General features: G+C 47.6%; 1 protein-coding gene across 1 annotated transcript in view; it reads left to right on the forward strand.

The window, feature by feature from the left end:
- MYBPC3 (myosin binding protein C3) overlaps positions 1 to 21316 on the forward strand; it is a 337466-nt gene that overhangs the window by 172817 nt on the left and 143333 nt on the right. Inside the window, exons 20-22 of the mRNA XM_069221629.1 lie at positions 1921 to 1950; positions 5954 to 6090; positions 18882 to 18944. Of these exons, the coding sequence (XP_069077730.1) occupies positions 1921 to 1950; positions 5954 to 6090; positions 18882 to 18944 (230 nt within the window). The remainder of the gene's footprint in view (positions 1 to 1920; positions 1951 to 5953; positions 6091 to 18881; positions 18945 to 21316) is intronic.

The following is a 21316-nucleotide window of genomic DNA, read 5'->3' on the forward strand; positions in this document are numbered from 1 at the left end:
ATGGCATACTTCCAGGACACACCTTCAAGATGTTAAATAATCAGGGCAACATCATTATTAAGTCTTTGGGGAACCTAGTTATCTGGGGTCATCGAGTGACAATCAAAGATTAATGGGCCATTGAGTTACGACTTGGACATCAAGCGGTCACTGAACGACCCTTGAGGTATCAACAAGTCACTCAATAAATGCTAGTACTTCAAATAAACTTTGGGACATCAATAGACCCCTGATGAATATGTGGACATTTAATAGGTCATTGAGTGATGCATAGGACATGATGGGACATTGTAGGACTTCAGTGTGTCCTCAAGTGACCATTGGGACATCAGGGGTTCACTTAGTGACCATGAGGCATCAACAGACTACTTAATGAACTCTGCACTTCAGTAGCCCATTTAGTAATATCTGTAACTTTATTAGTCCATTGAACAACTTGTACAGATATTCATCTTCTTGTGCCCCTGGGACCAGAATGAAGCTGCAACATAAAGAGTCATTGGGTACCAATGCCATGTGACAACAATAGATTATTGAAACACCTCGGATTAGTGGATCATTATGGGACCACCCCCCCCCCCCACACCTCCACATCATCATATTCCTGTGGCATTTAAGGGCCAGTAAGCGACCCCTGAAGCATTAATATGTCAGTTTGTGACACCCCCTGGAATTTTATTAGGAAGCAGTGCTTCATTGTATGATCCATGGGACATCAGTGGTTATTCAGTAACCCTTTGGATATCAATAGCTGATTGTAGAGCCACCAGGAACATCAGTGGGTTACTTAGTGACCCCAGGAACATCAGTCGGCCATGGAGTGACCCCTAGGGCATCCCCTGACACATGAATGAGTCACTGGGTGACCCTTGGGGTAATATGGGTTATGGCCAATTAATGACCCTTGGATAATTAGCTGGTCATTGGGTGGCTGCTTGTACATCAATAGATCGTTGTAATACCCCTTGGACATCAGAGAGTCCAGGGGAAATAAATCAATGAAGCATTACATGACCCCTGGGACATCAGTGGGTCACTGCATCTCCCTTTTGATATCAACAGCAATTGCATGGCTCCTGGCATATCCATGGGTCCTTAGGGGTCCCCTGGCACATGAATGGCTCATTGTATGATCCCTTATGGATCAATCAGGGAACTAGTGGGCGGTTAAGAGACCCCTGGGACACCAGTGGGTCATATTATGGCCCCATGGGTATAAAAGACTCATTGCATGACCCCGGCGTATCAATGTGTCATTACGGAACCCCTGGGACATCAGTGGCTCATTGTATTACTCCTTACACGTCAATGAGTCCACTCTAATTAGTGGGCCAGTACGTGACCCCTGGGATATCAGTGGGTCATTGTATGCCCCCTTGGATATAAACAGGTACTTGCATAGCCCCTTACATATCCATAGTCATTGTATGACCCCTTGGACACCAATAAGTCATTGCCTAAATCCTGGTCCATAAAGGGGTCATTGCATGGCTCCTGGTATATCCATATATGATTAAGGGACCCCCTTGAACATCAATGTTTTATTGACTGACCCATAGGACATCTTTGGTGACCTTCTGGAACATCAATGGGCCCTGGTCATTGAGTGGCCAGTTAAACATCAGTGGGTGAGTTAGTGTCTCCCTGGCACATCAGTGTGTCTGTGAGATACCCATGGGAGATAGCAGATTTATTTATTGACCCCAGGGACCCCAAATGGGTTTTTGAGAGACCCTTTGGTTATTAGGTGGTTATCTGCTGACCTGTGATATGTTGTTCCTCAGGAAATCTGCAAGTGGGAGAAACTTGTGCTGTGTTGTAATGAATAGACGATCCAGGGGCCATTTGCTGGTCAGCCAGTGACAATTACTCCTCAAGAATGTCTGGAAACTAAATGTACTTCCTCTTTGTCTTTTACAGAAATCAAGATTGACTTTGTTCCAAGACAAGGTAAGAATAAACACAGGGGTTGTCTGTGGCCCTTTGAGTTGGAATGTTTGTGGTTTGAGTTTGTCTGCTGGTGTCTGAGCAGATGTCTGTATATGATTTACCTCTGCACAATGTACGTCTGACTGTCTTTCGACAACACTGGGATACATCCTTTCTTTGGTGGAGCTTTCAGTTAGGATCCTGAGGCTTCTGTTGCACTGCTCGGTGGAGTCTTCTGTTAGAAAGACTATCTCCATGCTCCCATGTCCATGGAACAGCAGGACAGTCCTTTTTCAGTCCTCTCTCCAGTCCAGATGTGATCTGGCATCGGGACACCAGCGTGCATACTTCTTGCCCTCGGAGGATGTGGTGACTACTAGCCATTGGATTACCAGCTCCCCTGCCTCTGACATGTGTTTGGGCTTGAAAGTTGGGGCTGTGCATCTTCTGCTCCTGGCCAGTGGTACATGGCCATACATGACTATGTTATGCATGATACCCGCTACGTATTTTGCTCTATACATCTTTGGTTTGGGCAGCCAGGGGCATGTTTACAAGAGGCTTGCGCCGCCAGAGACTCACTTCTTTGATGGTGTAAGTGTCTTAACCATATCCATGAGCCAAGCAGAGCCACTTTCCGTGGCTTTTCATGGCCTGATAGATATGGAGTTAGGTAAGGCCGTGCAAGCCACTGCGATGCCTTAGTCTGCACCAGGGAGGCGTTCCATGGTGTGGGTTTTCTCAGCATCACCCATGGGATTTGACGCTGCCCCAGATTTACTTAATGACGTAAACCTGGGGCAGCGCCTAAACTTTACACCTCCCCAGGGGTGGCGTAGTGAGGAGAAATAGCTTTATTTCTCCTTGTTTTTTCCTTTTTCTATGTGTGCTGCGTTCTGCAGGACACATAGAAAGAGGAACACGCCTCTCAGGATTGTTTTTGTGCAGAAAGGTGCCCCCTCCTGCACAAAAACAATCCTGCATGGAACGCAGACACCCTGCACCGGGGGTTACACGCCGACAGAATAATCAGTTTGCAGCGTCTTCTCTCTCTGCCTGAGACGCCAGCCTGTCTGCTAAAACAAAAGAGAAGCCCCTCTTCTGCGTGTCTATCATTTGCCCTTCAAGGGTGGGTTCCCCTTTGAAGGTTGCCTTTTGGCGCACACCCAAACTGTCCATCCTGCTAGGAGGCAGTTCCACCTCTACCCGCGGCCCATCCTTTGTATGCCTTCCTGAGAGTTGCTCACACCTCTCTGCATGAGGGCAGAAGGCTGTCTCGAGGACAACAGCTTGCGTGCAACCTTAAGTGGCTACTTGAGCGCACTCGCTGGGCGTCCGAATACGGAGGCGCCGGTTTTCAAACATTGGGGATAACAACTAAAGAATTTTGGGTATATTTGAATTTCTTTTCGGTGAATATTCATATTGCAACATATCGATTTCGGATCATCTGACATTACTGTCTAGTGCTAATAGTGATATTGGATTTTTGAGCCCTGAAGAAGTCGTAAGGGATGTTAATTACTCCCAAAGACGAAACACGTGTTGGCTGGAAAGCTGGAAGTACACATTGTTTTGGATTGCTGACTGTCCAATATGAAGTCATATGTTCAATAAACTCTGGACTGATTTATTTTTCGTACTGATTTACTCCAAAATTTACTGGTGGCATCATGGACTGATTTTCGCAACAATATATATGTGAATTCTGTCTTTTTTTGTTCTTCGTTTACTTCAGGGGCACCTCGTTGTGTATTTGCTTGAAACTTTGGGCAACAAAGAGGCAACTTTCTAAAGTTACTTTAAATGCTATTTGAGAAACAAGCCGGGTTTAAAGCAACGATTCTTTTGGCACCTTGAAGTACCATATTTATTATTCCCATTCAGACGTTAGCGCTGCTGAGTTGTCGGTGTGTAACTCCATACTTGCCAAGGGGGCCACTAGCCTTTCCACAATAAAATGCACATTTTGGATTTTTACTGTCAGGACATGTTAATTAATAAAACACAAGTCCATCTTTTTAATATAATGCACCTTGCCTTTAGGGCTTGTTTTCCCACCTTGGGGTGAGTTATAAATATTAAAAGGGAAGCTTTGGGCTTTGCCAGTATTTTAAATGGCAAAGCTGAGTTGTCAGTTTCAACTCCTCTGCATGTCGCAATGGTGGGTGGGAGTCACGCTGGGCTTTGTCGCACTGCCTGTAGTGCAACGAGTCCTGGAGCCACAAGGGACAAGTTAGCTTACAGTCCCTGGGCACCTCCAGTGCCATATACGAGTGACTTATAAGTAAGTTAACTTAGGCCAATTGTGGGTAAAACAATCGGAAATACACATTTTTAAGAGTCAGAGTGTTGGCACTGGGGACTGGTTGGCAGGATCAGCGCAGACGCAGAGTCGACAAACCAGCAGCATCAGTCCGAGAAGGTGATCATGCAAAGAGGCATTTATGTCTGTGTCTGTTCGTCTGGCTGTGTTTCCGTGTATGCACCTTTGTTTATTTGTCTTTACTCATATGTGGGTTTTATGTCTGTGTTCGTCTGGCTGTGTTTCCGTGTGTGCCTGTATGCACCTTTGTTTTGTTGTAGTTTGGACTCTTGCTCTAGGCAAGACTGCTGGTTGAAGGATGACAGTACTTTTGTTTGTAGGTGACAATGCCAATCCGACAACAAGTCGCAACTGTTGTCCCAACCTTATCGGCTCACTAGCAGCACCTCACCAGAAACACAATAGTAAAAGGTGATTTGTGGCAGCCTTTACGCATGGGCTCGAGAATAAGACTTCTCAGGGAGTGTCGTGGTTAAACGGGGATTACCCCTTTCTCACAGATATATCATGTCCCATACAAACACAGGCAATGACAAAGATGCAGTAAAGTTTCAATACTTTTTATTTAACACAACTGCAATTTGCTATATGTTGCATGGGCTGCAATGATTAGGATAATGAATAATGCAAGGAACAGAATTGTGAAGACGAGAGTCATTATTACAAAGACCCCCACCATCTTGCAATAGCATCAAAAGACATAAGGTGTGTAATATGTCCTAACACCCTAATATGATGGGCCTAATCGCCTCCCTAAAGGAGAGCTGGGTTTGTTAAACCTAATATGCCAATGCCATGTCCATGAGAGGAGCCCCAAACCCTCATTACCTTGGAATGAGGTCTCTGTCTCAGACTCCGCAGGGACACGAAGACAGATGGTGGTGATGCCCTCTGGTCGGAATTTCTCTGATTATCTGTCTGAAGTGTGATGTATTTATACAGATCTACCAGGACCCCTGACGTAGGTGTGTTCCCAAACAATAGATAACAGACATGCTTGGGACGGCAACTAATATCAACAATCCCTCGAAAGTATAGAGAGGAAAAATCCCTAAGTGTGAACACCTACTGTTTGTTTGTCTTTGTTGCTTGATATTGACGCCTTAGCGCGGTGGCACTGATAACGCAAAGCATAACAAGTGGCCTAACTCTAAACAAGGCAGCCATCTTAGAAGAAATAAATAATTAAATGGGCTAAGACAGAGCAAGCTAAGTAGGTTAAAAGTCACTAGGTGACGGGGGCACGAGTCTACAAGCCAGCGGCTAAGCTAACTCCTGTTGTCCCATTAAAACAAATTAGGATTCACTACAGTTTATTTGTCTTTACTCACATGTGGGTTTTATCTCTGTGTTCGTCTGGCTGTGTTTCTGTGTGTGCTTGTATGCACCCTTGTTTATTTCTCTTTACTTATATGTGGGTTTTATGCCTGTGTCTGGTTGTGTTTCTGTGTGTGCTTATATGTCTTATCTTTCCTCGTGTCTGCATCTGTGTATTTCCTTCTGTAACTTTGTTACCTACACATTTATTTAGATTTCCATTCTTGCCTGTGATGCTGTCTTTATTTCATTGTGAGTCATACATTGTGGATTTCTTATTTTCATATCCTTTTTCTGTTTAGGTAAATATTTGTTTGAGTAAGAAGGTACATAATGAAAGATTTCCTCTATTAAGTTTCCTGGTGCTTTGTATCTTAACAGAACCACCAAAAATCAACCTGGACTGCATGGGCCGCGCAGCTGACACGATTGTTGTGGTGGCGGGGAATAAACTGCGCCTGGACGTGCCTATCTCAGGGGACCCCGCACCCACTGTTGTGTGGACCAAAGGAAACAAGGTAACACCTACTGCTGTGTGCACCAAACACAACGAGCTAGTATCCTGAAGGCTGAAAAGTGCAAGGAGTAGAGAGCTAGCGGCTACATTGTAGCTACAACAGGTCTAACAGGAAGTTGTCTAGTCTGTCAGGTATAAAATGAAAAGACATGTGGTTGCCTGAAACAGCAGAGTGATAACAGGAAGTGCTTCTTTTTGGTTGTGAATAGCAGAGTGGTAACAGGAAGTGATTCTTTCTGGCTGTAAATAGCAAAGTGATCAACAGGAAGTGCGTCTTTGTGGCTAAACATAGCAGAGTGATAACAGGTAGTGCTTCTTTCTGGCTGTAAATAGCCGAGAGATACCAGGAAATGCTTCTTTCTGGCTGTAAATAGCCGAGAGATACCAGGAAATGCTTCTTTCTGGCTGTAAATAGCCGAGAGATACCAGGAAATGCTTCTTTCTGGCTGTAAATAGCCGAGAGATACCAGGAAATGCTTCTTTCTGGCTGTAAATAGCCGAGAGATACCTGGAAGTGCTTCTTTCTGGCTGTAGATAGCCGAGAAATACCTGGAAGTGCTTCTTTCTGGCTGTAGATAGCCGAGAGATACCTGGAAGTGCTTCTTTCTGGCTGTAGATAGCTGAGAGATACCGGGAAGTGCTTCTTTCTGGCTGTAGATACCAGGGTGATACCAGGAAGTGCTTCTTTCTGGCTGTAGATACCAGGGTGATACCAGGAAGTGCTTCTTTCTGGCTGTAGATAACAGGGTGATACCAGGAAGTGCTTCTTTCTGGTTGTAAATACCAGGGTGATACCAGGAAGTGCTTCTTTCTGGCTGTAGATAGCTGAGAGATACCAGGAAGTGCTTCTTTCTGGCTGTAGATAGCTGAGAGATACCGGGAAGTGCTTCTTTCTGGCTGTAGATACCAGGGTGATACCAGGAAGTGCTTCTTTCTGGCTGTAGATACCAGGGTGATACCAGGAAGTGCTTCTTTCTGGCTGTAGATACCAGGGTGATACCAGGAAGTGCTTCTTTCTGGCTGTAGATAACAGGGTGATACCAGGAAGTGCTTCTTTCTGGTTGTAAATACCAGGGTGATACCAGGAAGTGCTTCTTTCTGGCTGTAGATAGCTGAGAGATACCGGGAAGTGCTTCTTTCTGGCTGTAGATAACAGGGTGATACCAGGAAGTGCTTCTTTCTGGCTGTAGATAGCTGAGAGATACCAGGAAGTGCTTCTTTCTGGCTGTAGATAGCTGAGAGATACCGGGAAGTGCTTCTTTCTGGCTGTAGATACCAGGGTGATACCAGGAAGTGCTTCTTTCTGGCTGTAGATACCAGGGTGATACCAGGAAGTGCTTCTTTCTGGCTGTAGATACCAGGGTGATACCAGGAAGTGCTTCTTTCTGGCTGTAGATAACAGGGTGATACCAGGAAGTGCTTCTTTCTGGTTGTAAATACCAGGGTGATACCAGGAAGTGCTTCTTTCTGGCTGTAGATAGCTGAGAGATACCGGGAAGTGCTTCTTTCTGGCTGTAGATAACAGGGTGATACCAGGAAGTGCTTCTTTCTGGCTGTAGATAGCTGAGAGATACCAGGAAGTGCTTCTTTCTGGCTGTAGATACCAGGGTGATACCGGGAAGTGCTTCTTTCTGGCTGTAGATACCAGGGTGATACCAGGAAGTGCTTCTTTCTGGCTGTAGATACCAGGGTGATACCAGGAAGTGCTTCTTTCTGGCTGTAGATACCAGGGTGATACCAGGAAGTGCTTCTTTCTGGCTGTAGATAACAGGGTGATACCAGGAAGTGCTTCTTTCTGGCTGTAGATACCAGGGTGATACCAGGAAGTGCTTCTTTCTGGCTGTAGATAGCTGAGAGATACCGGGAAGTGCTTCTTTCTGGCTGTAGATAACAGGGTGATACCAGGAAGTGCTTCTTTCTGGTTGTAAATACCAGGGTGATCCCAGGAAGTGTTCCAGTTCATCTGAAAAAGCACAGGAGTACCAGGAAGTACTCACCATAACAAAAGCTATCAGAGTCGTAGCAAGAGGTGTCCCAGTCCCTTTGCAGTATGGATAGTGATGGCAGGGAGCATTGTGTCCTAGATGTAAATAGCCGAGTGATGAAGGGAAGTGTTCCTGTCCATTTGTAGTAAGGTTAATGATAAGATGAAGGTTTCTTGTTGGTCTGGAGATAAAGGAAGGATTACAGGCCAACACCATTCGAAGAACGTTACCAGATGCTCTGTTGTGGTAGCGCTAAGTTGCACTTGGGCTCTGTAGCTGACAACAAACCCGATATTATCAGCAGATGTCATCTGTGATTGAAGCACTAAGCAGCAATAATCAGTTCAGATCAAATGCCAAACAAAAGGTAAAATTGATCTTACGTACTAGGATAAAACCTTTTAATGTTCAGAACATACACAGGAGAGCATCCCCCACTTGGAGCATTGGAGCCAATCACAAAGGGAGGCCTCAGACAAAGCCTTGGTGCAGTGAGGAGTCCAAGAGTAGAGCTGTGATTAAACTTGATGCAGTGAATAGTGTATAATCAGAGCATTAGTTAAGTCCCAGCGTAGTGACAAGTGTATTTCTAGAGCTCCAATGAACCCAGTCTTGGTGCACTGTGGATTGCTCGAGTACAGCTGTAGTGAAACATTGGTGCTGTGAAGAGTCAATGAGCAGAGCTGGGTTTATATCCAGTGCAGCGAGGAGTGCTAGTAGAGCTGTGGTTAATCCTCAGTACAGCGAGGAGTGCTAGTAGAGCTGTGGCTAATCCTCAGTACAGCGAGGAGTGCTGGCAGAGCTGTGGTTAATCCTCAGTACAGTGAGAAGTACTAGTAGAGCTGTGTTTAATCCTCAGTACAGCGAGGAGTGCTGGCAGAGCTGTGGTTAATCCTTAGTACAGTGAGCAGTGGCCAGTAGAGCTGTGGTTAATCCTCAGTATAGTGAGGAGTGCAACTAGAGCTGTGGTTAGTCTTCAGTACAGTGAGGAGTACTAGTAGAGCTGTGGTTAATCCTCAGTACAGTGAGGAGTGCTAGTAGAGCTGTGGTTAATCCTCAGTACAGCGAGGAGTGCTAGTAGAGCTGTGGTTAATCCTCAGTACAGCGAGGAGTGCTAGCAGAGCTGTGGTTACTGCTTAGTACAGTGAGAAGTACTAGTAGAGCTGTGGTTAATCCTCAGTAGAGCGAGGAGTGCTAGTAGAGCTGTAGTTAATCTACAGTACAGCGAGGAGTACTAGTAGAGCTGTGGTTAATCCTCAGTACAGCGAGGAGTGCTAGTAGAGCTGTGGTTAATCCTCAGTACAGCGAGGAGTGCTGGCAGAGCTGTGGTTAATCCTTAGTACAGTGAGCAGTGGCCAGTAGAGCTGTGGTTAATCCTCAGTATAGTGAGGAGTGCTGGCAGAGCTGTGGTTAATCCTTAGTACAGTGAGCAGTGGCCAGTAGAGCTGTGGTTAATCCTCAGTATAGTGAGGAGTGCAACTAGAGCTGTGGTTAGTCTTCAGTACAGTGAGGAGTACTAGTAGAGCTGTGGTTAATCCTCAGTACAGTGAGGAGTGCTAGTAGAGCTGTGGGTAATCCTCAGTACAGTGAGAAGTACTAGTAGAGCTGTGGTTAATCCTTAGTACAGCGAGGAGTGCTAGCAGAGCTGTGGTTAATCCTTAGTACAGTGAGAAGTACTAGTAGAGCTGTGGTTAATCCTCAGTAGAGCGAGGAGTGCTAGCAGAGCTGTGGTTAATCCTCAGTACAGCGAGGAGTGCTAGTAGGGCTGTGGTTAATCCTCAGTACAGCGAGGAGTGCTAGTAGAGCTGTGGTTAATCCTCAATACAGCGAGGAGTGCTAGTAGAGCTGTGGTTAATCCTCAATGCAGCGAGGAGTGCTAGTAGAGCTGTGGTTAATCCTCAGTACAGCGAGGAGTGCTGGCAGAGCTGTGGTTAATCCTTAGTACAGTGAGCAGTAGCCAGTAGAGCTGTGGTTAATCCTCAGTATAGTGAGGAGTGCAACTAGAGCTGTGGTTAATCCTCAGTACAGCGAGGAGTACTAGTAGAGCTGTGGTTAATCCTCAGTACAGCGAGGAGTACTAGTAGAGCTGTGGTTAATCCTCAGTACAGCGAGGAGTGCTAGTAGAGCTGTGGTTAATCCTCAGTACAGCGAGGAGTGCTAGTAGAGCTGTGGTTAATCCTCAGTACAGCGAGGAGTGCTAGTAGAGCTGTGGTTAATCCTCAGTACAGCGAGGAGTGCTGGCAGAGCTGTGGTTAATCCTTAGTACAGTGAGCAGTAGGCAGTAGAGCTGTGGTTAATCCTCAGTATAGTGAGGAGTGCAACTAGAGCTGTGGTTAGTCTTCAGTACAGTGAGGAGTACTAGTAGAGCTGTGGTTAATCCTCAGTACAGTGAGGAGTACTAGTAGAGCTGTGGTTAATCCTCAGTACAGCGAGGAGTGCTAGTAGAGCTGTGGTTAATCTACAGTACAGCGAGGAGTGCTAGTAGAGCTGTGGTTAATCCTCAGTACAGCGAGGAGTGCTAGTAGAGCTGTGGTTAATCCTCAGTACAGCGAGGAGTGCTGGCAGAGCTGTGGTTAATCCTGAGTACAGCGAGGAGTGCTAGTAGAGCTGTGGTTAATCCTCAGTAGAGCGAGGAGTGCTGGCAGAGCTGTGGTTAATCCTGAGTACAGTGAGAAGTACTAGTAGAGCTGTGGTTAATCCTCAGTAGAGCGAGGAGTGCTAGCAGAGCTGTGGTTAATCCTCAGTACAGCGAGGAGTGCAACTAGAGCTGTGGTTAGTCTTCAGTACAGTGAGGAGTACTAGTAGAGCTGTGGTTAATCCTCAGTACAGTGAGGAGTGCTAGTAGAGCTGTGGTTAATCCTCAGTACAGTGAGAAGTACTAGTAGAGCTGTGGTTAATCCTCAGTACAGCGAGGAGTGCTAGCAGAGCTGTGGTTAATCCTTAGTACAGTGAGAAGTACTAGTAGAGCTGTGGTTAATCCTCAGTAGAGCGAGGAGTGCTAGCAGAGCTGTGGTTAATCCTCAGTACAGCGAGGAGTGCTAGTAGGGCTGTGGTTAATCCTCAGTACAGCGAGGAGTGCTAGTAGAGCTGTGGTTAATCCTCAGTACAGCGAGGAGTGCTAGTAGAGCTGTGGTTAATCCTCAGTACAGCGAGGAGTGCTAGTAGAGCTGTGGTTAATCCTCAGTACAGCGAGGAGTGCTGGCAGAGCTGTGGTTAATCCTTAGTACAGTGAGCAGTAGCCAGTAGAGCTGTGGTTAATCCTCAGTACAGCGAGGAGTGCTAGCAGAGCTGTGGTTAATCCTTAGTACAGTGAGAAGTACTAGTAGAGCTGTGGTTAATCCTTAGTAGAGCGAGGAGTACTAGTAGAGCTGTGGTTAATCCTCAGTACAGCGAGGAGTACCAGTAGAGCTGTGGTTAATCCTCAGTACAGCGAGGAGTGCTAGTAGAGCTGTGGTTAATCCTCAGTACAGCGAGGAGTACTAGTAGAGCTGTGGTTAATCCTCAGTACAGCGAGGAGTGCTAGTAGAGCTGTGGTTAATCCTCAGTACAGCGAGGAGTGCTAGTAGAGCTGTGGTTAATCCTCAGTACAGCGAGGAGTGCTGGCAGAGCTGTGGTTAATCCTTAGTACAGTGAGCAGTAGCCAGTAGAGCTGTGGTTAATCCTCAGTATAGTGAGGAGTGCAACTAGAGCTGTGGTTAGTCTTCAGTACAGTGAGGAGTACTAGTAGAGCTGTGGTTAATCCTCAGAACAGCGAGGAGTACTAGTAGAGCTGTGGTTAATCCTCAGTACAGCGAGGAGTACTAGTAGAGCTGTGGTTAATCCTCAGTACAGTGAGGAGTACTAGTAGAGCTGTGGTTAATCCTCAGTACAGCGAGGAGTGCTAGTAGAGCTGTGGTTAATCCTCAGTACAGCGAGGAGTGCTGGCAGAGCTGTGGTTAATCCTTAGTACAGTGAGCAGTAGCCAGTAGAGCTGTGGTTAATCCTCAGTATAGTGAGGAGTGCAACTAGAGCTGTGGTTAGTCTTCAGTACAGTGAGGAGTACTAGTAGAGCTGTGGTTAATCCTCAGTACAGTGAGGAGTACTAGTAGAGCTGTGGTTAATCCTCAGTACAGCGAGGAGTGCTAGTAGAGCTGTGGTTAATCTACAGTACAGCGAGGAGTGCTAGTAGAGCTGTGGTTAATCCTCAGTACAGCGAGGAGTGCTAGTAGAGCTGTGGTTAATCCTCAGTACAGCGAGGAGTGCTGGCAGAGCTGTGGTTAATCCTTAGTACAGTGAGCAGTGGCCAGTAGAGCTGTGGTTAATCCTCAGTATAGTGAGGAGTGCAACTAGAGCTGTGGTTAATCCTCAGTACAGCGAGGAGTACTAGTAGAGCTGTGGTTAATCCTCAGTACAGTGAGGAGTACTAGTAGAGCTGTGGTTAATCCTCAGTACAGTGAGGAGTGCTAGTAGAGCTGTGGTTAATCCTCAGTACAGCGAGGAGTGCTAGTAGAGCTGTGGTTAATCCTCAGTACAGCGAGGAGTGCTAGCAGAGCTCTGGTTAATCCTCAGTACAGCGAGGAGTGTCCCGTGGAGCTGTGCTTAATGCTCGGTGCAGTGTGAAATGCTTGAGTAGAGTACATCGTGGAGTGCTTGAGTCAGGACCCCTCCAAGGAGTTTAGGTGTGGTTGGAGATTCGGCAATGCTCTGTAGGTATTTTCAATCAGTTAGTATCATGTGCTTGTTGGGGTGTAATAGGAAATTGTTATTTGCCGTGTTGGTGTGGGATGTGGTAGGTGGGTTGCAGTCACTTTGTTGGAGTCACAATGTGTGGATAGGGTGTGTTGGTGGGATGTGGTAGGAGGGTTGCAGATACTCTGTTGGAGTCTCAATGTGTGGATAGGGTGTGTTGGTGGGATGTGTTAGGAGGGTTGCAGTCACTTTGTTGGAGTCACAATGTGTGGATCTGCTGTGTTGGTGGAAGCTTCTGTCATGGGGGCGTTATTTTCTGTGGGTGGGGGAGCAGGGTTAGATGAGGCTGTATTTTCTGCTTGTGGGTATAAGGAAAGGTTGTAACTTGCAGTCTGGGTGGTTGTGATAGGAGGGTGTAAAAGGCTTTTGCTGGAGTTTGCTTTATGTGGGCCTCAGACGAGGATAGTATTGTATATTGTGCTGGTGTGAGTGCCCCTCAGGAGAGGTTGGTATTTTATTACAGTGGGATGGTGGGGTCAGATGAGCTGGTGTGTTATGACTGTAAGTTTATCAGCGGAGGTTCTGGTCTCGATATGAAGCTGTGGTTGTCTTTTTGTGGAGTTAGGTATCAGAGGAGGTTGTAGTTTGCTGTGTTGGTGGAATATAGATAGAGTAAATGTTTTTTGTCTAGTTGGTCTGTGTCCCTGTCCATCTAGTATAAGAGTAACTTACCTTGTTTTCGATTGCTGGTGCTCAGGTAGAGTATATGCATCTGTCCAGCTGGTCTGTGTGTCCCTGTTCATCTAACCTGAGTATCTCACCTTGTCTTCAATCACTGATGCTGAACTCATCCTGTCTGACATAGCCTCCACATCACGCTTCCATCTAAAGGGTTTGTTATTGCCGCTAATCTCACCGTTTTATATGTCTCGCTCACTCCTACAGGCGTTTGGTAGCTTTAGTATGTTAGTCCTCTTCCCAGTCACCCAAACTCACGTTTCCATCAACTGCTCCGTCTTGTCACCGTCTTCTTTTCATCCTGGCATCACTATCTTTCATCCTGTCGCCATTTTCTATTGTTTTGGCACAGTTCTTTCTCCCATCCTGCTGCTGTCATGCTTACCCAACCATCATTTTCTCCATCCGCTCTGCATCTTGCTATGTCCTTTCACTATCAAAATGTTCCCTACAGCCATCGCCTGTACCCGCCTGTACTCCCTCTGTTGCCGCACCCTTCTTTCTGCCCTGTCACCACCAAGCTGGTCCAGGCTGTCTTCTTACTGTTCATCCCGCCAGCATCACTCCTTGTTTCATCGTACCACCATCGGGTGCCTTCATCAGCTGCCATCATCCTTATCCATCCTGCCAGCATCACTCCTTGTTTCACTGTACCACCATCAGGCATCCTCATCCAGATACCATCATCTTATCCATCCTGCCAGCATCACTCCTTGTTTCATTGTACCACCATCGGGTGCTTTCATCCAGCTATCATCGTCCTTGTCCATCCCTCCAAGTTCACTCCTTGTTTCATTGTACCACCATTGGGTGTCTTCATCCAGCTATTATCGTCCTTATGCATCCCGCCAGCATCACTCCTTGTTTCATTGTACCACCATCGGGTGCCTTCATCCAGCTATCATCGTCCTTATCCATCCCGCCAGCATCACTCCTTGATTCATTGTACAACCATCAGGCGTCTTCATCCAGAGACCATCATCTTATCCATCCCGCTGGCATCAATCCTTGTTTCAATGTACAACCAGCAGGCGTCTTCATCCAGAGACCATCATCTTATCCATCCCGCCAGCATCACTCCTTGTTTCATTGTTCCACCATCGGGTGCCTTCATCCAGCTGCCATCATCCTTATCTATCCCGCTGGCATCAATCCTTGTTTCATTGTGCAACCAGCAGGAGTCTTCATCCAGAGACCTTCATCATATCCATCCCACCAGCAACACTCCTCGTTTCATTGTACCACCAGCAGGCGTCTTCATCCAGAGACCATCATCTCATCCATCCGGCTGGCATCAATCTTTGTTTCACTGTACCAACTGCAGGCGTCTTCATCCAGAAACCATCATCTTATCCATCCCGCCAGCATCACTCCTTGTTTCATTGTACCACCATCAAGCGTCGTCATCCAGCTGCCATTGTCCTTATCCATCCCGCAAGCATCAATCCTTGTTTTATTGTACAACCATCAGGCATCTTCATTCAGAAACCATCATCTTATCCATCCCGCTGGCATTACTCCTTGTTTCATTGTACAACCATCAGGCGTCTTCATCCAGAAACCATCATCCTTATCCATCCCGCCAGCACCAATCCTCGTTTCATTATACCACCATCGTCTGCCTTCATCAGCTGCCATCATCCTTATCCATCCCGCCAGCATCAATCCTTGTTTCATTGTACAACCAGCAGGTGTCTTCATCCAGAGACCATCATCTTAGCCATCCCGCCAGCATCACTCCTTGTTTCATTGTACCACCATCGACTGCCTTCATCAGCTGCCATCATCCTTATCCATCCTGCCAGCATCACTCCTCGTTTCATTATACCACCATCGTCTGCCTTCATCAGCTGCCATCATCCTTATCCATCCCGCCAGCATCAATCCTTGTTTCATTGTACAACCAGCAGGTGTCTTTATCCAGAGACCATCATCCTTATCCATCCAGCCAGCATCACTCCTTGTTTCATTGTACCACCATCGGGTGCCTTCATCCAGCTATCATCGTCCTTGTCCATCCCGCCAGATTCACTCCTTGTTTCACTGTACCACCATCAGTCATCTTCATCCAGATACCATCATCTTATCCAACCCGCCAGCATCACTCCTTGTTTCACTGTACCACCATCGAGCGCCTTCATCCAGCTATCATCGTCCTTGTCCATCCCGCCAGATTCACTCCTTGTTTCACTGTACCACCATCAGTCATCTTCATCCAGATACCATCATCTTATCCAACCCGCCAGCATCACTCCTTGTTTCACTGTCCCACCATCGACCGCCTTCATCAGCTGCCATCATCCTTATCCATCCCGCAGCATCAATCCTTGTTTCATTGTACAACCAGCAGCCTTCTTCGTCCAGTGACCATATTCCTATCCGTACCGACAGCATCACTCCTTGTTTCATTGTACAACCAGCAGGCGTTTTCATCCATCTACCATCACTCTTCTCTATCATAGTGACACAATCCTTCAATGTTTCCATCACCCTTCTCTGTCATAGCGACAGTGTCCTTCCATGCTTTAACCACCCTTCTCTACCATAACGATGCCGCCCTCCATGCTTCCCTCCCCATCCTCCAGTCACCTACTTTTTATCCAGTTGTCATCTTGTTGCCCCATTCTTCCCCTATCGCTCTCCTTTCTCTCATGCCACCTTCTCCTGTTCTTCATCGTGCCACCTTCGGCTGTTCTTCATTGCTCCACCTTCATCTGTTCTTCGTTGCGCCACCTTCACCTGTTCTTTATCGTGTCACATTCACCTTCTCTTTATCGTGCCACCATCTCCTGTTCTTCATCATGCCTCCTTCACTTGTCTTTCATCTTGCCCCCTTCACCTGTTCTTCATCAGGCCTCCTTCACCTGTCTTTCATATGACCACCTTCACCTGTTCTTCTTCATGCCTCCTTCGCCTGTCTTTCATCTTGTGACCTTCACCTGTTCTTCATCATGCCTCCTTCCTCTGTCTTTCATCTTGCCACCTTCACCTGTTCTTTATCGTGCCACCTTCACCTGCTCTTCATTGCACCACCTTCACCTGTTCTTCATTGCGCCACCTTCACCTGTTCTTCATCATGCCTCCTTCACCTGTCTTTCACCTTGCCACCTTCTCCTGTTCTTCATCATGCCTCCTTCACCTGTCTTTCATCTTGCCACCTTCACCTGTTCTTTATCGTGCCACCTTCACCTGCTCTTCATTGCACCACCTTCTCCTGTTCTTCATCGTGCCAGCTTCACCTGTTCTTCATCGTGTCAACTTCACCTGTTCTTCATCATGCCTCCATCACCTGTTCTTCATCGTGCCACCTTCACCTGTTCTTCATTATGCCTGCTTCGCCTGTCTTTCATCTTGCCACCTTCACCAGTTCTTTATCGTGCCACCTTCACCTGTTCTTCATCGTGTCACCTTCACCTGTTCCTCATCATGCCACCTTCAATTGTCTTTCATCACTCCACCATCTCGCTGCTCCATTCTTCCTCTGTCACTATTCTTTCTATGGCACCATCTTCACCTGCCCTTCACTGTGCCACCTTCATCTGTTCTTCATCGTGCCACCTTCGCCTGTATTTCATCTTGCGACCTTCACCTGTTCTTCATCATGCCTCCTTCGCCTGTCTTTCATCTTGTGACCTTCACCTGTTCTTCATCATGCCTCCTTCCTCTGTCTTTCATCTTTCCACCTTCACCTGTTCTTTATCGTGCCACCTTCACCTGCTCTTCATTGCACCACCTTCACCTGTTCTTCATTGCTCCACCTTCACCTGTTCTTCATCATGCCTCCTTCACCTGTCTTTCACCTTGCCACCTTCTCCTGTTCTTCATCGTGCCAGCTTCACCTGTTCTTCATCGTGTCAACTTCACCTGTTCTTCATCATGCCTCCATCACCTGTTCTTCATGGTGCCACCTTCACCTGTTCTTTATCGTGCCACCTTCACCTGTTCTTCGTTGTGCCACATTCACCTGTTCTTCATTATGCCTGCTTCGCCTGTCTTTCATCTTGCCACCTTCACCAGTTCTTTATCGTGCCACCTTCACCTGTTCTTCATCGTGTCACCTTCACCTGTTCCTCATCATGCCACCTTCAATTGTCTTTCATCACTCCACCATCTCGCTGCTCCATTCTTCCTCTGTCACTCTTCTTTCTATGGCACCATCTTCACCTGTCCTTCACCGTGCCACCTTCACCTGTTCTTCATCGTGCCACCTTCGCCTGTATTTCATCTTGCGACCTTCACCTGTTCTTCATCGTGCCTCCTTCGCCTGTCTTTAATCTTGCCACCTTCACCTGTTCTTCATTGCACCACCATCACCTGTTCTTCATCATGCCTCCGCCTGTCTTTCACCTTGCCACCTTCACCTGTTCTTCATCGTATCACCTTCACCTGTTCTTCATTGCGCCACCTTCACCTGCTCTTCATCATGTCACATTCTCCTGTTCTTCATCGTGCCACCTTCACCTGTTCTTCATCATGCCTCCTTCACCTGTCTTTCATCTTGCCACCTTCACCTGTTCTTCATCGTATCACCTTCACCTGTTCTTTATCGCGCCACCTTCACCTGCTCTTCATCATGTCACATTCTCCTGTTCTTTATCGTGCCACCTTCACCTGTTCTTCATCATGCCTCCTTCACCTGTCTTTCATCTTGCCACCTTCACCTGTTCTTCATCATGCCACCTTCAATTGTCTTTCATCACTCCACCATCTCGCTGCTCCATTCTTCCTCTGTCACTCTTCTTCCTATGGTACCACCTTCACCTGTCCTTCACCGTGCCACCTTCACCTGTTCTTCACCGTGCCTCCTTCGCCTGTCTTTCACCTTGCCACCTTCACCTGTTCTTCATCGTATCACCTTCACCTGTTCTTTATCGCGCCACCTTCACCTGCTCTTCATCATGTCACATTCTCCTGTTCTTCATCGTGCCACCTTCACCTGTTCTTCATCATGCCTCCTTCACCTGTCTTTCATCTTGCCACCTTCACCTGTTCTTCATCGTATCACCTTCACCTGTTCTTTATCGCGCCACCTTCACCTGCTCTTCATCATCTCACATTCTCCTGTTCTTCATCGTGCCACCTTCACCTGTTCTTCATCATGCCTCCTTCACCTGTCTTTCATCTTGCCATCTTCACGTGTTCTTCATCATGCCACCTTCAATTGTCTTTCATCACTCCACCATCTCGCTGCTCCATTCTTCCTTTATCACTCTTCTTCCTATGGCACCACCTTCACCTGTCCTTCACCGTGCCACCTTCACCTGTTCTTCACCGTGCCACCTTCGCCTGTCTTTCCTTGTACCCCCATCTTGCTGCTCCATCTCACGCTTGTCCCCTCTCACACCACCTCGATGAGGAGGGTCTGTAGCCTCTATGCCTCTCAGACCTCTTTTGCACATAGGTCGGTGGAAGCCAAGCCAGTGGAGCAGGCCCAGAGGAGAGCTGGAGCAGTGGAAACAGCACCGTAAGTTCTCTCGCGAGCAGGGTGGGTGGCGGTCCTGAACAGGATTTCACGACTAACAGGGCTTGGGATGTGTGCAAAAAGACATTGTTTGAGGGAGGGCTCTGATTTCCTCATATTTAATGTATTCTAAAAGCTACATCATGGAACAGTGCCCACCCAAGATGCATGCAAAGACCCACCTAGTATGTCCTGCCAAACCCCGGGTGCTCCACCCTACACACGCTTTTCAACTAAAGGGAGCAAGCTTCCCAGAGAAATATGTGAAGGTTTCACACAGATACAACCAATCACTCCTCAATCAAACAGGATTCATATACCGCGGCTAGGCACCCGATGGCATATCCAGGCGCTTGCAGGTCCCGGCAGCTAATTCGAAAGCCAGGTCTTGAGAGCCCTTTGGAATTCCGAAAGTGAGATGATGGGTCCTGGTCTTTTTCCTGCGATGTGGGAGGAGCATCCACCACTTCTGCTTCAGTAGATGCGGGGAGTGTGGGCAAGAGAAAGGGAGGCGGAGCGTAGTCTTATCAATTGTTGGTGGAAAACTGAGACACGTTAGACCTAGGAAAGATCTGACACCAATAAGCACTCTTCACTACATTGCAGACCTAATATGTGCAGGCACCAGGGCTTGGGACTTGGGTTACTGCTATGTTCATTACCAGATAGTCCGTCAAGCAGCACACTCGGAGCACAAGCAGTGCAATCAAATTCCAAGCAGCACACTCAGAGCACAAGCAGCAGACCCAGAGCACAAGCAGCAGACTCAGAGCACAAGCAGCAGACTCAGAGCACAAGCAGCACACTTAGAGCACAAGAAGTGTACTCACAGCACACGTAGTGCACTCAAATCACAAGCAGCAGACCCAGAGCACAAGCAGCACATAAAGAGCACAAGCAGCACATAAAGAGCACAAGCAGCAGACTCAGAGCACAAGCAGCAGACTCAGAACACAAGCAGCAGACCCAGAGCACAAGCAGCAGACCCAAAGCACAAGCAGCGGACCCAGAGCACAAGCAGCAGACTCAGAGCACAAGCAGGAGACTCAGAGCACAAGAAGTGTACTCACAGCACACGTGCACTCAAATCCCAAGCAGCAGAGCCAGAGCACAAGCAGCACATAAAGAGCACAAGCAGCACATAAAGAGCACAAGCAGCAGACTCAGAGCACAAGCAGCAGACTCAGAACACAAGCAGCAGACCCAGAGCGTAAGTAGCACATAAAGAGCACAAGCAGCAGACTCAGAGAACAAGCAGCATACTATGAGCACAAGCAGCCCACTTAGAGCACAAGAAGTGTACTCACAGCACAAGTAGTGTACTCAAATCCCAAGCAGCAGAGCCAGAGCACAAGCAGCACATAAAGAGCACAAGCAGCACACTCAGAGCACAAGCAGTAGACTCAGGGTACAAGCAGCACACTAAGAGCACAAGCAGCGCACTCAGAGCACAAGCAGCGTGCTCAGAACACATGCAGAACACGAGCAGTGCACTCAGAGCACAAGCAACGCACGTAGAGCACAAGCAGCACACTCAAATCACAAGCAGCACACTCAGAGCACAAGCAGCACACTCAGAGCACAAGCAGCACATTAAGAGTACAAGCCAGAGCACAAACAGCACACTCAAAGCACAAGCAGCACACTCAGAGCACAAGCAGCACACTCAGAGCACAAGCAGCACACTAAGAGTACAAGCCAGAGCACAAACAACACACTCAAAGCACAAGCAGCACACTCAGAGCACAAGCAGCACACTGAGAGTCCAAGCCAGAGCACAAACAGCACACTCAGAGCACAAGCAGCAGACTCAGAGCGCAAGCAGTACACTAAGAGCACAAGCAGCACACTCAGAGCACAAGCAGCGCACTCAGAGCACAAGCAGCACACTAACAGCACAAGCAGCACACAAAGTGCACAGGCATCGCACTCAGAGCACAAGTAGGGCACTCAGAGCACAAGCAGCACACTCAGCACAAGCAGCACACATGGACCACAAGCAACACCAAGAGCACAAGCAGCAGACTCAGAGTGAAAATAGCACATTACGAGCACAAGCAGTGCACCCACAGCACAAGCAGCGCACTCAGAGCACAAGCAGCACACCCACAGCACAAGCAGCACACGCAGAAGACAAGCAACACACTCAGAGCACAAGTAGCACACTAAGGGGGTCATTACGACCCCGGCGGTCGGTGCTATAGTGGAGGTATTACCACCAACAGGCTGGCGGTACCTACCTCCACTATTATGACATTGGCGGTTTGGCCAAGGACAAACCACCAAGTTAATACACCAACCGCCACGGCGGTAACGACCCCCGGGCTGGAGACTGAAGTCTCACTGATGGGCACAGAGTGCTGATATACTCAGTC

This window comes from Pleurodeles waltl, chromosome 3_1 (genome assembly GCF_031143425.1).
Source record: "Pleurodeles waltl isolate 20211129_DDA chromosome 3_1, aPleWal1.hap1.20221129, whole genome shotgun sequence".
In the NCBI taxonomy this organism is placed as follows: domain Eukaryota; kingdom Metazoa; phylum Chordata; class Amphibia; order Caudata; family Salamandridae; genus Pleurodeles; species Pleurodeles waltl.